This window comes from Ictidomys tridecemlineatus, chromosome X, assembly GCF_052094955.1.
Source record: "Ictidomys tridecemlineatus isolate mIctTri1 chromosome X, mIctTri1.hap1, whole genome shotgun sequence".
Taxonomy (NCBI): Eukaryota; Metazoa; Chordata; class Mammalia; order Rodentia; family Sciuridae; genus Ictidomys; species Ictidomys tridecemlineatus.
This window is the reverse complement of record NC_135493.1, coordinates 110,885,055-110,900,601: the sequence shown is the minus strand read 5'-3', so window position 1 is coordinate 110,900,601 and position 15,547 is coordinate 110,885,055. Positions and strand designations below refer to the sequence as shown.

At 33.5% G+C, this 15,547-nt stretch overlaps 1 protein-coding gene and 1 long non-coding RNA gene across 7 annotated transcripts in view; one reads left to right on the top strand and one right to left on the bottom strand.

Moving 5' to 3' along the window:
• The window catches only part of Cnksr2 (connector enhancer of kinase suppressor of Ras 2), a 263,374-nt gene that overhangs the window by 166,645 nt on the left and 81,182 nt on the right, over positions 1-15,547 (top strand). For 3 of the 5 annotated variants that reach the window (XM_005334818.4, XM_013362628.4, XM_040269078.2), the window contains 2 exons: positions 11,679-11,768; positions 13,330-13,544. In XM_005334818.4, coding sequence (XP_005334875.1) covers positions 11,679-11,768; positions 13,330-13,544 — 305 coding nt within the window. The remainder of the gene's footprint in view (positions 1-11,678; positions 11,769-13,329; positions 13,545-15,547) is intronic. The other 2 variants (XM_040268915.2, XM_040268994.2) reach the window with 1 other exon arrangement.
• The window catches only part of LOC144371785 (uncharacterized), a 109,976-nt gene that overhangs the window by 71,529 nt on the left and 22,900 nt on the right, over positions 1-15,547 (bottom strand). Inside the window, exon 2 of one of the 2 annotated variants that reach the window (XR_013431898.1) lies at positions 7,962-8,011. The exons of the other annotated variant lie outside the window; for it this stretch is intronic. This is a non-coding gene — a long non-coding RNA (uncharacterized LOC144371785). The remainder of the gene's footprint in view (positions 1-7,961; positions 8,012-15,547) is intronic. 2 annotated transcript variants of the gene reach the window in all.

Genomic DNA, 15,547 nt, shown 5'->3' with positions numbered 1-15,547 from the left:
CTAATAGCTTTGAGGGTCTGGGTTGAGAAATCAGTTGGGATCTGAATTGGTTCGCCCTATATGTAATTTGATTATTTTTTCTCTCACAGCCTTTATGATCTTATCTTTATTCTGTTTGTTACTCATCCTCATAATGTGTCCTGGTGTGGGTCTGCTGTAATTTTGTACATTTGCGGTCCTGTAAACCTCTTGTATTTGATTTACCATCCCATTCTTTAGGATTAGGAAATTTTCTGCTATCGTGTCATTGAAAAAATTGTGCATTCCTTTGGTTTGTGTCTCTGCCCCTTCATCTATTCTGATAACTCTTAAATTTGGTCTTTTCATGTTATCCCATAATTCTTCGATGTTATGTTCATAGTTTCTTTTTTAAATTTTTTTATTAGTTGTTCAAAACATTACAAACCTCTTGACATATCATATTTCATATATTTGATTCAAACGCATTATGAACTCCCATTTTTACCCCATATACATATTGCAGATTCACATCGGTTACACATCCACTTTTTTACATACTGCCATACTAGTGTATGTTGTATTCTGATGCCTTTACTATCCTCTACTATCCCCCCTCCCCTCCCCTTCCCTCCACTCCCATCTACTCTCTCTAACCCATCTACTGTAATTCATTTCTCTCTCTTGTTTTTCCCCTTTCCCCTCACTTCCTCTTATATGTAATTTTTGTTTAGTAATGAGGGTCTCTTTCCTTTACCATGCAATTTACATTCTCTCTCCCTTTCCCTCCCCCCTCTTGTCCCTGTCTAATGCTGATCTTCTTCTCATGCTTTTCCTCCCTATTCCGTTCTTAGTTGCTCTCCTTATATCAAAGATGACATTTGGCATTTGTTTTTTAGGGATTGGCTAGCTTCACTTAGCATAATCTGCTCTAGTGCCATCCATTTCCCTGCAAATTCCATGAATTTGTCATTTTTTATTGCAGAGTAATACTCCATTGTGTATAAATGCCACATTTTTTTTATACATTCATCTACTGAAGGGCATCTGGGTTGGTTCCAAAGTCTAGCTATTGTGAATTGTGCTGCTATGAACATTGTTGTAGCAGTATCCCTAAAATATGCTCTTTTAAGGTCTTTAGGGAATAGTCTGAGAAGGGGAATAGCTGGGTCAAATGGTGGTTCCATTCCCAGCTTTCCAAGAAATCTCTATACTGCTTTCCAAATTGGCCACACCAATTTGCAACCCCATCAGCAGTGTACAAGTGTACGCTTTTCCCCACATCCTCGCCAGCACTTGTTGTTGTTTGACTTCATAATGGCTGCCAATCTTACTGGAGTGAGATGGTATCTTCAGGTGGTTTTGATTTGCATTTCTCTGACTGCTAGAGATGGTGAGCATTTTTTCATGTACTTGTTGATTGATTGTATGTCCTCCTCTGAGAAGTGTCTGTTCAGGTCCTTGGCCCATTTGTTGATTGGGTTATTTGTTGTCTTATTGTCTAATTTTTTGAGTTCTTTGTATACTCTGGATATTAGGGCTCTATCTGAAGTGTGAGGAGTAAACATTTGTTCCCAGGATGTAGGCTCCCTATTTACCTCTCTTATTGTTTCTCTTGCTGAGAAAAAACTTTTTAGTTTAAGTAAGTCCCATTTGTTGATTCTTGTTATTAACTCTTGTGCTATGGGTGTCCTATTAAGGAATTTGGAGCCCGACACCACAATAGGTAGATCGGAGCCAACCTTTTCTTCTATCAGACGCAGAGTCTCTGATTTGATATCAAGCTCCTTGATCCATTTTGAGTTAACTTTTGTGCATGGCGAGAGAAGAGGATTCAGTTTCATTTTGTTGCATATGGATTTCCACTTTTCCCAGCACCATTTGTTGAAGATGCTATCCTTCCTCCATTGCATGCTTTTAGCCCCTTTATCAAATATAAGATAGTTGTAACTTTGTGGATTGGTCTCTGTGTCCTCTATTCTGTACCATTGGTCCACCCGCCTGTTTTGGTACCAGTACCATGCTGTTTTTGTTACTATTGCTCTGTAGTACAGTTTGAAATCTGGCATCGATACACCTCCTGATTCACACTTCTGCTTAGAATTGCTTTTGCTATTCTGGGTCTTTTATTTTTCCATATGAATTTCATGATTGCTTTATCTATTTCTACAAGAAATGCCATTGGGATTTTGATTTGCATTGCATTAAACCTATAGAGTACTTTTGGTAATATCGCCATTTGATGATGTTAGTTCTGCCTATCCATGAACAGGGTATATTTTTCCATCTTCTAAGATCTTCTTCTATTTCTCTCTTCAGGGTTCTGTAGTTTTCATTGTATAAATCTTTCACCTCTTTTGTTAGGTTGATTCCCAAGTATTTTTTTTTTGAGGATATTGTGAATGGAGTGTTTTTCCTCATTTCCATTTCAGAAGTTTTGTCGCTATATACAGGAATGCCTTTGATTTATACGTGTTGATTTTATATCCTGCCACTTTGCTGAATTCATTTATTAGCTCTAGTAGTTTCTTTGAAGACCCTTTTGGGTCTTCTAGGTATAGAATCATATCATCTGCAAATAGTGATAATTTAAGTTCTTCTTTTCCTATTTTTATGCCTTTAATTTCTTTCGTCTAATTGCTCTAGCCAGTGTTTCGAGAACTATATTGACTAGAAGTGGTGATAGAGGGCATCCCTGTCTTGTTCCAGATTTTAGAGGGAATGTCTTCAATTTTTCTCCATTCAGAATGATGCTAGCCTGAGGCTTAGCATAGATAGCTTTTACAATGTTAAGGTAAGTTCCTATTATCCCTAGTTTTTTTTAGTGTTTTGAACATAAAAGGATGCTGTACTTTGTTGAATGCTTTTTCTGTGTCTATCGAGATGATCATATGGTTCTTATCTTTACGTCTATTGATGTGGTGAATAACATTTATTTATTTCCGTATATTGAACCATCCTTGCATCCCAGGGATGAATCCTACTTGATCATAGTGCACAATTTTTTTGATGTGTTTTTGTATCCGATTCGCCAGAATTTTATTGAGGATTTTTGCATCTAGGTTCATTAGAGATATTGGTCTGTAGTTTTCTGTCTTTGAAGTGTCTTTGTCTGGTTTAGGAATCAGGGTGATGTTGGCCTCATAGAATGAATTTGGAAGAGCTCCCTCTTTTTCTATTTCCTGAAATAACTTGAAAAGTGTTGGTATTAATTCTTCTTTAAAGGTTTTGTAAAACTCCGTTGTATACCCATCCGGTCCTGGGCTTTTCTTGGTTGGTAGTCTTTTGATTGCTTCTTCTATTTCATCCATTGATATTGGTCTGTTCAAATTGTGTGTATCCTCCTGACTCAGTCTGGGTAAATCATATGACTTAAGAAATTTATCGATGTCTTCACTATCTTCTATTTTATTGGAATATAGGGTTTCAAAATAATTTCTAATTGTCTTCTGTATTTCTGTAGCATCTGTTGTGATATTGCCTTTTTCATCCCGTATGTTAGTAATTTGAGTTCTCTGCTTCTCTTCGTTAGCATGGCTAAGGGTCTGTCAATCTTATTTATTTTTTTGAAGAACCAACTTTTAGTGTTGTCAATTTTTTCAATAGTTTCTTTTGTTTCAATTTCATTGGTTTCCACTCTGATTTTAATTATTTCTTGCCTTCTGCTACATTTGCTGTTGTTTTGCTCTTCCTTTTCTAGGGCTTTGAGATGAAGTGTGAGCTCATTTATTTGTTGGTTTTTTCTTTTCATAGTTTCTTTTGTGCATGTTCAACTCTACTTTCAAGATTATATATTTTGCCTTCATTGTCTGAGGTTCTGTCTTCCAAGTGGCCTAGTCTGTTGGTGATGCTTTCTATTGAATTTATAAATTAGTTTACTGATTCCTTCATTTCGAGGATTTCTGCTTAGAGTTGGAGAATATCTTGCTAAGCAAAATAAACCCATCCCCAAATGCAAAGGCCACATGTTTTCTCAAATATGCAGATGCTAATTCACAATAAGGCGGGGGGGGCACTAGAGAAGAATAGTGTTACCTTAGATTAGGTAGAGGGAAGTGATGGAAGGGAAAAGGAGGGGATGTGGGGATAAGAAAAATAGTAGAATGAAACAGACATTATCACTGTATGTATATATGTGACTGTATGATCAATATGATTCTGCAACATGTACACTCAGAAAAATGAGAAATTATATCCCATCTATGTATGATATATCAAAGTGCATAAATACACTACTATCATGTATAAATTTTAAAAAATACCAATGGCAAAACTTTCTTTGCATTTTAAGTTTCAAACAGCTGATTTAGAGATAAGCATTTGAAAAACTTCTCAAAGTTGAAACTCGCCATGAAGTGACTGACTTCTATATGTTATATGCTCTTTGAATGTCATCTTCATTCTTCATTTTTTACCTGAAGAAAAGCCAGATGGAAACAAACCATTTTCTAGAGTACATCTTTTTGTGTTAAAATATCAAAATAAAGCAATAAAAAAACAACCAGAAATATCAGTGCATAGTGTTTAATACTCCTAGTTACTGTGAAATTAATGATATCATTGCAAAACAACTTTCCAAAAATCATGGAAGAAAACAGATCCCTTGGGATAAAGAATGTCAAATGTTATACTCACTGTTGTTCAACAAGTGATAACTAAAAATCATACTAAAATTATTATTTACATTAAGGTTATGATTCATATTAAAGTTAGACTATAGACTTTGTAAAAAATAATTGAAATAGGGCTGGGGATGTGTCTCAGTGGTAGAGTACTCACCCAGCATGTGCGAGGCACTGGATCTGATCCTCAGTACCACATAAAAATAAATAAATAAAATAAAGGTGTTGTGTCCAACTACAACTTAAGAAAATATTTTAAAAATAATTGAAATAATATACAGACATTTAAAAGTGTATATATGACAAGCTAATGTTGGTTTATAAGTAATACATCATGTCAAACTAATGTGCTTTTCACTATTTTAAGGCATTTAACTGCAAACACAAAGTTTCATCCACACCTATGCTCTAATTCTCCATTAGTTCTTTGTCTAGCTGTAATGTTTTGCACGAGTTGCAGGCTGGTTAGAACACAAGCAAAAAATACAATAGTCATACATGTCATTAAATTATTTTGAAGAAAAATCAATTGGAGTTTTCATTCATGGTTTTAAATGATTCTTCACCATAGCAATTTGATGTAGTGAAAAAAGTACTGGGATAGGAATTTGAAGATTTATATTCATGAGCTGACTCTAACATGGGTTATATCTGAAATTCTAAGAAATTAACTTTGGTGTGTCTGAAGTTTTTCATCCCTACCTTTGTTACTAATTTCATGAATATGATAAAATATGTGAAAGAAATTGTAAAATCTCATTTATTTTCAAAAGAAAATTTTCAATTGATGATCTTAATCATCTGTTTCACTCTTCATCAGAAAGGGTGACTGACTTCTATATGTTAATGGGATTTTTAAGACATTGCTAAGATTTTTTAAAAAATACATTGCTTTCCTCTGAGTGTGGCAGTGCACATCTGGAATCACAGTGACTCAGGAAGCTGAGGCAGGAGGATCACAAGGTCAAGACCAACCTGAGCAACTTAGCAAGACTCTGTCTCAAACTTTATAAGAGGGGGTGTTAGAGATATAACTCAGGATAGAGCACCCCTTAATTTAATCCCCCCACAATATATATTTTTTAATTTGCAGTTAATAACTATATGCTTTTAAACAAATAATATTTGTGAGCCTTTCTTGTTCACATTTGTATTAATGTTGAGCATAACAAAGGCCACCAGAGTCTTCAGAGGAGGACCCAGACCTCTTTTGCTACTTAGTATTTAAGGAATTTGAATCCTTCCTCATTTCTCCCACACCCCTCCTCTGCAGAGGAATCAACATTGTGCACATCAACATTTCATCTAAGAAAAGCCTGACTTTCCAAACTTCAGTGTGTAAAGCTTCTTCCTTTCCTTGATAGGATGTTCATAAAAGGTAATTTGGTTCAAAATATAATTAGCCTTGTAATCAAGTGTTAAATGTACCATGTAATTTTTGAAACAGTTCAGTATTTTCTCCTTCAAAAATTGTTTTGTTTCTCTCCATTTAAAGTATAGATCACTTTTAGAAAGCAGTAGGAAAATACACAAACATGATGTGGCTTATTTTTTAAAAGACATTTTAATTGGTTTTGGTTTTCATTAATGAAACTTAAAAGATTTAAAGTTAATAACCAATTCAATGTTTGTATTTAATTTATATTATTTATAAGTGTCATTAAAGCCAATGCTTAAATAATCAACACATTGAAATGTTTACAAGCCAATTTTTCCTGAGCTCTTTTATACAAAAGCTAAATTTTTAAAATGTGGCAACAAAGATCAAAGTGCCCATTTGTACTTATTTTATTGGATCCAGATAGGTTACCATTATCCTTTAAAAATGACTGACTTTCATTTAATTCAGTTTCACTTCCTTTTCAAATGTGTGACTCTCTACCTTAAATAACCTCAGGATGTTTTCCTAGAAATGCAGTCAACCATCTGAAAGTAATTTTTCTGTCTGGTATGTGAGCAGTTTGATGGGTATATATGGCAAGCTTATAGCTTAACTATTCTTTACTACACTCATTTTCATCAAAATAATGACTAAAATATTCAGAACAGATGTATTTATATGTGTATGTTTTCTCGGGCTCTAGAGAAACATTTTTTGATTATTGAAAGGTATATTAGACTTATGGAGAATTTCTATGCAGCTTTTTTTAACCTTTGTCAACTGTAAGAGAGAAGATTGCTTCTCAGGTATTTTTTATTACAATGAAAGTTAATGAGTTTAGCATGTTTTGAAAGAGAATAAAATGAAAGTTGTAAAATTCAAAAAGGCAGCAATTCAGTGGTGTTTCAACAGATTTCATGGGCACCTTGATATGGAAATATTTTTAGGAAAGGAATCAGGAGACATGACTTTTAGTTCTGACTTCATTGCCCAAAATAAAGAAGAGTGGGTTAAGATGGCATACTGCCTTGGATGGAAGGAAAGGGGAAGGAAACTATTGAAATACAAAGCTAAGATGTGGCTTGGATCATTTGTTTGTCCAGTGTATGAGTCTCTATTTACTTTCTTAATTTGCAGTTAATGAATATTGAACAATTACTCTGTGTTTAAGACAGTGTTCTGAGTGCTGGAGATACCACAGTAAATAGCAATCTTTCATTGAAATTTACATTCTAAAAGGGTGAAAGAAATCAAGCAACTAATTTAATATTTATTTGACTACCATTGGTTGTGCCATGAAGAACTTTGAGAGGAAATGAAAACAAATGTAGAGGAAGCTGACTCAGAATAAAGGGTCAAGGAGCATGTCCCTGAGGAAATGACATTTTTGCTTAGCTCTGAAAGATGCATGTGGATTTAGGAAGAGGAGAGGAAAACCAGAGGAAGATAGAATTCTACATGTAGGTGAAGAAAGTGTTTCAAGAAGATAGTAATCCTCCATATTATATGCTGCAAATAGATCAGAAAAGGCAAGGACTCTGAGAATTGTCTATTGAGTTTAGCAACATGAAAGCCCAAATGACCTGACAATAGCAGTTCTGGGGATTAGTGAGGCATACAATCATTCAAGAGAGAGGGTTCAAGAGAGGAATTTGAGGTTGAGAATATAAAGGAGTTTTCTAGGAGTTTTTCTATAAAGGGAAGCAGAGAAATAAAGTGTGACTGGTAGGAGTTTGTAGGATAAAGAGTTGTTTAAAGTATATCATGGACTAGGTCTGAAGGAATGGGACCCAGTGAGCAACCTAGTAATTTGGGATCTCTCTAATGTCTTGCATACTTTGTTTCAAGCATTAAATAAATTTTTATGAATACCTACACTGGATCAGTTTCTGCCACAGACAAAGGTAACAAAGATATGTAAGACCTAGTTTCTGCCAATAAGTAGAGAGATCTATAACAGATACCTACAATACAGTATAGTTAACATTATATATACATACCAGAGGCACCAGGAAAAAAACTAAGGAATCCCAGAAGAGTGATCATTTATCTGTCAAAGGGAATAATATCATTTGTAATATTGCCTAAAATGTTTTATTATCTAAGGTAAAAATTAGTTTGTTTTCAATAGTTCTGTACACTAGTATTAATATGGCAATTTTTATTAAAATATAGTGATTTAGATACATACATCATTACAAAGCACCCTATCATTGTCTCTATTTATGTTCCATTTGTGTTTAAATGCAGTTAAATACAGTTCATAATTTTTAAGAAACTAACTTGCCATCAATTTTGAATAAAATTCAAGCAGATTTCAAAAATATTTACCTTCACCTTCATTACATTTATTTAAATAGAGTGAAACATATAACACAATTCTTGCTCCTATGGAGATACCAGTTAGAAAACTACAGATGTTAAATATATGAAAAAACAAGTAACAAAACAATGGTTATACTATAAAGCACTTGCACGGAGAAATTATATACTTATGATAGGGTGCCACATTAAATCCACAATTAGTAAATGATTTATCCTTAAAGGAATAAAAAATTAAGATGAAGTGGTTGACAAAAATTTAGAGGAGTTCTAAACCTCTTTTTTCTTAACTGAATTTTGACTATTATTAATTTTTGTCATGAATTTGTAATTATTAATGCCTCAAAATTAATGTAAGCATTGCTATCTAAAAACATGTTTTAAATTTTTAACATTATTTTTAGAGATTTATGATTAATTTGTGTACATTTACATAGGAAGCAGTCAACTATATTTAGTTTTGTTGAATCAGTCAACTTGTACTAAGGCCTTAAGTAATATGAACATAAAAATGCATACAATAATAAAGTATATTTAAGTCTAACTACAATGAATATAGTACTCTTGTTTTTATTTTTTACCAATAGCACTATAGCACAAAACCATAAAGTTCTTTTCCCATTTTAACTTTTTATGTCTTATAAAGTTAAAATGTTGCTATTATACATGAAGTAGTGAATATATTCTCAAGCTGCATTGGCAATCTTTGTATTTGGAATTAGAAGTAATATAAGCTGTGTTCTATTTTTCAGTCTATCAATGATTGCTATTTGTATAAGAATGTAACCTTATGATATTAGTTTAACTTTTTATTGTCTATTTCTATATTTTAGTACAATAAAAAATTTACAAAGGAGCAATACTTACTAACAACATTTTTGTTATACCTAAGCCACTGATACACTTCACTTTTTTAAATATTTATTTTTATTTGCACTGCTAGATTTATATAATTTTATAACTAATAAAAGTAAAATCTTGAAGTGCTCCAAAAGTAAATATTAATTAGAGCTTTTATCTCAATTTTTTCCTAATGCAATATATTTTCTTCAATTTTATATTATTAATATACAATATAATTCTGTTTAAAAATTACCCCCAGAAAAGTCAGTGTTGCAAATCTTATGCAAAATTGCTCCTATGACTAAGGAGACAGTGAGACAAATCAAGGGCTTAATTGTGTGCTTCAATTATTTAACTCCATTAGAATCTCAGAGATGACCAAAATACAATTAATACAATTATGTATTTAATATTATTTGTCTAAAGTGTATTTGGTCTTGTTTTGGTGTACATATATTGGGCTCTAAACAAACATTTAATTCTAAAAATATCAAACTAGTTTTTAACTATATAATATGCACAGTAAATAAAGCAAATAATTGCTCGTTCATTGGATTTTTCACTTTTCAGAAGATTTCTTGGTAACATTGAAACAGTGCTATAATTCTTAATCACTTCAGTTTCATTGCCCATGCTGAAAGAGAGTTCAGTTGTAAAACAAGACCCTTAAAGAAATTAAGTTATACAGGTATTTGGAAAATATAGCATATTTTATAACATTGAAAATCTGGAGGACTGATTCTGCAAAGCAGTGTAATACACATGACAAAAAGAGACTTTTCTTCAACCCATTATCTCTCCTTGGTGGGCAGAATATATTGACCTGAATCTTCATAAATTCCCTCTGTGTAAAAGAACAAAAATATATTCTACAAAAATTGCAGAATTCTGCATGGTTATTTATAAAGGTAGTTGCTTGCCTTGAATGTAAGCCACTAAATAATTACTGCTTTTTTGGCTCATTAATAATTTTATCTTGTCTAGTTCATCCTCAGACTTTAAAAGAGCTTAGCAAAACCTAATAACACTGTATTAGTGTATATAAGAAGATAGAGTTGGTGAAGTTTCCATAAGAATAGAATCAGAAATCTCCTGACAGAATTTTAAATTAAATTTATTTTTTGACTGATACATAAAAATGCTAACTTTTAAAAATACCTGGAGTGATTATAATAATTGGTCAGGAAATTTAGGTGGGCAAGGAGGGAAGAAGAGAAGAAAGAAGTTAACTGAGAGATACTAAAAAGTGGTAAAATCAGCATATTAAAGGGATGAAGGTTGTTGGGTTTATAATTCTGTAGGAAATATACTAGAAATACAGGAATACAGAAGGTTGGAAAGTGGGATATTTAGAAGGTCTTTATCCTTTACAGATTATCAAATTATGCATGAAGAAGAGACCCTCAAGAAACTGAGGTCAGAATATCAGACAGTGACTATTGAAGTCACCAAGAATTATGGCAAAAGCAATATTTTGAGTGCCTGGATTTGAATCCTAGTACCAGGCATTTACCAGCTGTATTTCTTTAGTTGATTATATAATTTTTCTCAGGTTTTTCATTGTGAGGACTGAACTATTTAATACTTTTAAAACTTTTAAGCAGTATGTGGCATATGTTAAATGATTATAGTCTTTACACCTTATCATGAATATCATGATCATTATTTTATGATCCAGTCATATATGAGTCTCTGGTTTTCATTTATTTAAAATTTATTAAACAACATCTCATGCAAGTAATTCCATTAGGTATCCTTTTTAAAATTTTTCAATAACTTTCATTAGCTATTTTGTGCTCCAGTAATTTTAAATTAAACAAAAATCATACACTGTAGCCCCACCAAAAAGTCTTCATCATTAGTTTATCTTGCTAAAGTAAAATGCTGTTTGGTGAGGATACAGACCCAAAAGGAAATGGGATAGGCCAAAACAGTGATTACTTGTATCTGTAAACAAAGAATGCTTATTGTAGCAAAAGAGATGTGCAGGGGCAGTACCAACTGAATGGCTAGATTAAAAGTAATCTAGCCATATTGCTGATATATAGTATCCAAAATGGTGATACGTTAAGAAACAATGAAGATAAGAAGTTAGCCTTGTGGTATTCAACATGAAACTGGATTAATGTCCTCATAGTCAGGCTAATCACAAGGGGCTACCATTTCAGAGGTTGGCTATCATGAGGTAGATACTTGAACATTTGGGAATAAGAGATTCATTACTGAAAATGAAATAAAATTATGGAAATGATGATCCTCTTTCTGAAGGACCACACTCTTATAGTCTGAGACTCCTAAGAGAGCCAACCTAGGCTATTCTCTATTATTTATTAAAAAAAAATACTTTAAGTTTCCATTATTACTTGGCCATTTGCCACAGGCAGTTTCACCTTCTGGCTCAAAACACACATTTTCTTCATCTACACGAATGCCAACCATAATGTTTAATATAAGTGAGTGTGTTTTGTTCACTGTAGTTGAAAATCAGCCTAACTTTGAGCAGACACGGGGAAGAAAAACAATGTGATGTGAACTTTGTTCTCTGTGTTTAGGCAAGCTACGACCTATATCTATGCCAGTGGAATATAATTGGGTGGGGGACTATGAAGATCCAAATAAGATGAAGAGAGATAGTAGAAGAGGTAAGTGTTCTAGAATTTCAGTGTAGGCTGGGTTGTTTGAACAAATTTAAATGTTCTTTAAATAGATTGTTATGGCTTCAGAGGAAAATTTATTCTACCATTGACTTATTGTGCAACAAATGAAGTCAGACCAATATTTGACTATCTTGACCCATTATTAAATAGATATCTACAAATGTCTTCTGTGGGATTCAGAGTAGATAGTACAGTGTGAAAAATGAGTATCTGATTCCTGTTCAAAAGTTAATATTTTGAAAACAAAGTCAGAAGTGTGAAACTGCATAAAATAATTAAGTTCAGTAGATAGAAACAGTTTGTTATTAGTCCCCATTGGTCCGCAATGCAATGTCACTACTTTTGTATTGATACAACCTCAGAATGAGCATTGAAGCACATGGGTTTATAAAAAAAAAAAAAAAGGCTATTGGAAACTGGGCCAGTGACTCTAATGAAAACCATGTTGAAATGGCGGGGGGCGGGGGGACTCCTTTGCTTTTTTCTGTTCTGTTTGCTGTTCAGGATTATCTTCTTATGTGGGGATGGGCTCCTCTTAAAGTATCTACCAAAAGTAAGGTTTTTTTGTTCTTTTATTCTGCTATTGGGTGAGCAGTAAAGAGAGCAACTGAAAGCCTCATTACTAAATTGGGTCCTACCAAGTGTGGATATGGTGGGCCCCATTGATCATGCTGCTACTTCCACTTTCTGAAGTAAAATAACATGAGATTGTAGATGGAAAATAAAACAAAAAAAACTGTTCATGGAACCTAAGATCACTAGGCTTAGATTAGCATGTTTGACCCATTTGCCTCTTATTTCTAGGCAGAGTACAGACTTTATCACATTCCTGCACAAATGTACAGACCACAAAGACAAGCAAGCATGAATATCTGCTTTGTTAGTCTTCTTAACACTTGTTTTATGGAGTGAGCACTTCTGAAAATGCTGACAAGCCCAGGAACATTTACAAATTCCTTTCATCTATGTATTCATTCCATTTTCCAAATGTTTCTAATCTCATTTATAGATTCAATCAATTAAAAGGTTTAAGAGAAATGCCTATCATATGCCATCTCTGAATCACTCTTTTGAGACTTCATGTTATAGTGGTATCTTGTGGGGGGTACTATATAAAGTGCTACTAATTTAAGTATAGGTTTTATGAACTAAGTTTTCTGACTATTGGTTCACAATGAGGACTTTAACTTTTCCAAGTATATTACCTAGCGTGGCATAGACCAGTGATTGTCATCCATCATTACAGAAATCCTCCTGGGGAATTTATTAGAAATTTTTAGAGCTAACACCCAGAATTTCTGATTCGATTTCTGCAGGTGATTCTGACATATTTAGTTCAAAGATAAAACCAGGAGAAATAATCTAGAGTCTATTTCTTATAGTCCTGTAATCCCAAGTAATTAAGACCTACTGTATTTTCACCATATATTTTATCAATAAAATCAACTAAAAGTTCTGAAATGAAATCTTCTAGCACAATTGGGAATGAATGGTAAATTTGAGATATTTGTATATTTATATTGGTGTATTTATCTCTTTTGTATAGAAAACTCTCTACTTCGATACATGAGCAATGAAAAAATTGCTCAAGAAGAATACATGTTTCAGAGAAACAGCAAAAAAGATACAGGGAAGAAGTCAAAAAAGAAGGGTGATAAGAGCAGTAGCCCAACTCACTATTCGTTGCTACCTAGTTTACAAATGGATGCATTAAGACAAGACATCATGGGCACACCTGTGCCAGAGACCACACTGTACCATGTAAGTAAAGTTTCAAGAACTTTGATACACCTTTTGACTCTTTGAGGTAAATTCCAGATTATTTTTATCCTATTCCTAGATTTTGTATAAGGTTCTAATTTTAGAGCATGGTCCTTAAAAATGATGGATTATTGATTTGTTCTTAAGTTTATATTCAATGAGTTCTTATGTCATGTGGATTTTAATGAGATAAAATACCCAAAGTTAATGTAGAACAACAATTAATTACCTGATTAATCATCAGCTTGATAACACACAGTGTGTAAGTAGCTGTAAAATTTAACATTGAAGATAGAATTTTAATATATTCATGATTCCATTTAAAATGATTATCTAAGATATAGAGCATGATTCCAGAGATAAAAATGAGAAGGCAAACCACACCATTATGTGAGGAAAAAGATGAGAATCCCAGCATTATTTAACTTATAATGGGTAGGTACAGAAAGATAAAAAGAAGTAACATAGGAAAAGAAGGGCCTTAATCTTCGGGAAGTTATAATGGGAAGCATTTAAGTGACGAGTGAAAAGAGTGTAGCAGTATTTTAATGGGAAGGCATATACAGGTATACCATAGGTGTGCAAGAATATGCCAAGTTCCAGGGACTTTATGTGCCTTAGAATGCTAGTTCATTAAAAATGGAGGAACATTATGTAGAAAGATTGCAATATAAAAAGGTACAGGGACTTAGGCAGAGGTTAGATTATAAATTATATGATAAAATACCTATGCTCTTTTCTGCAGTAATAAAGAGCTATTGATGATTTTTAGCTAGGGACTTGATATTCAGATTGGGCTGTTGTATCCCTCTTGTACAGAGCATAAATTGAGTAGTCAAAGGGCAGAGCCATTACATCCAGTTTAGATTGGTGATTAGAAACTAAAACAATGGCCACATAGAAGCTAAGAATACTGTTAGCCAGAACACTCTAAAAATAAACCCCTTTTAGGGCTGGGGTTGTGGCTCAGAGATAGAGCACTTGCCTAGCATGTATGAGGCACTGGGTTCGATCCTCAGCACCACATAAAAAATGAAGGTATTGTGTCAAACTACAACTAGAAAATAAATGTTTAAAAAAATCAACCCCTTTTAGACCATTTTGGTTAAAAGGTACTGCTGTACCAGTACAACTCAAGCTTCTAATAAGAGCCCCTAAAACACAGAATGCAATTTTTTAAATAGTAATTTGAACAGCTGCACTTGATGCTCACCATATCACAAAAACTTTTACTGTACCATTGTTGTCAAAGGTGTGCCATCTAAGCATACATTTTATGAAAGATTTAAAAACTTAGTCTCTGTGTAAATCTCTTAAATCATCTACTTTCTTACTCTGTATGTCTCTTATAAAACTAGAATAGAATGGTGTGCAGTGATACATGCTTATAATACAAGCCATTTGGGAGCCTGAAGCAGGAGGATAACTTGTTTGAGACCAGCCCAGGCAGCATAATGTGACCCTGTCTCAACAATTTCTTAATGAGACATAGGATGTAGCTAAGTGGTAGAACCTTGCTTATCATGCAGGAGGCCCTGAGTTCCTTCCCAAGTACTGCAGGTGCATGCACACATGTGCATACACACAAACACACACACACACACACACACACACACACACGAAAAAAGTCTAGAATAGAAAGTAGTTTTCTTTATTTGGATTGAGGTGTTGATAGCACTCTCCAGTGCCTAATTCTCTACCTTTTCTGTTCCCCAGTTAAATACTCCTAAGTCTCTTTTTTTCCAAGAGGAAAGTGTCCCTCTCAACCCTCTATTAACTGACTGAAATATCAAATTATTTTTTCATTAACATTTAAAGTGAGTCTAAAATCAATACTCCTTAATACATGTGAAGAGGGCCACTCTTGCTACCACCACTAATCAGAAAAATCATATGAACACTGAAATCCCTCTAGAATCTAGTGTTCTAGTCAAAAGTAATAGTCTGAACAAAGGTCTGAAGATGAGAGACAGCTGGCCTATTCAAAAGAGAAGTTGGTAATG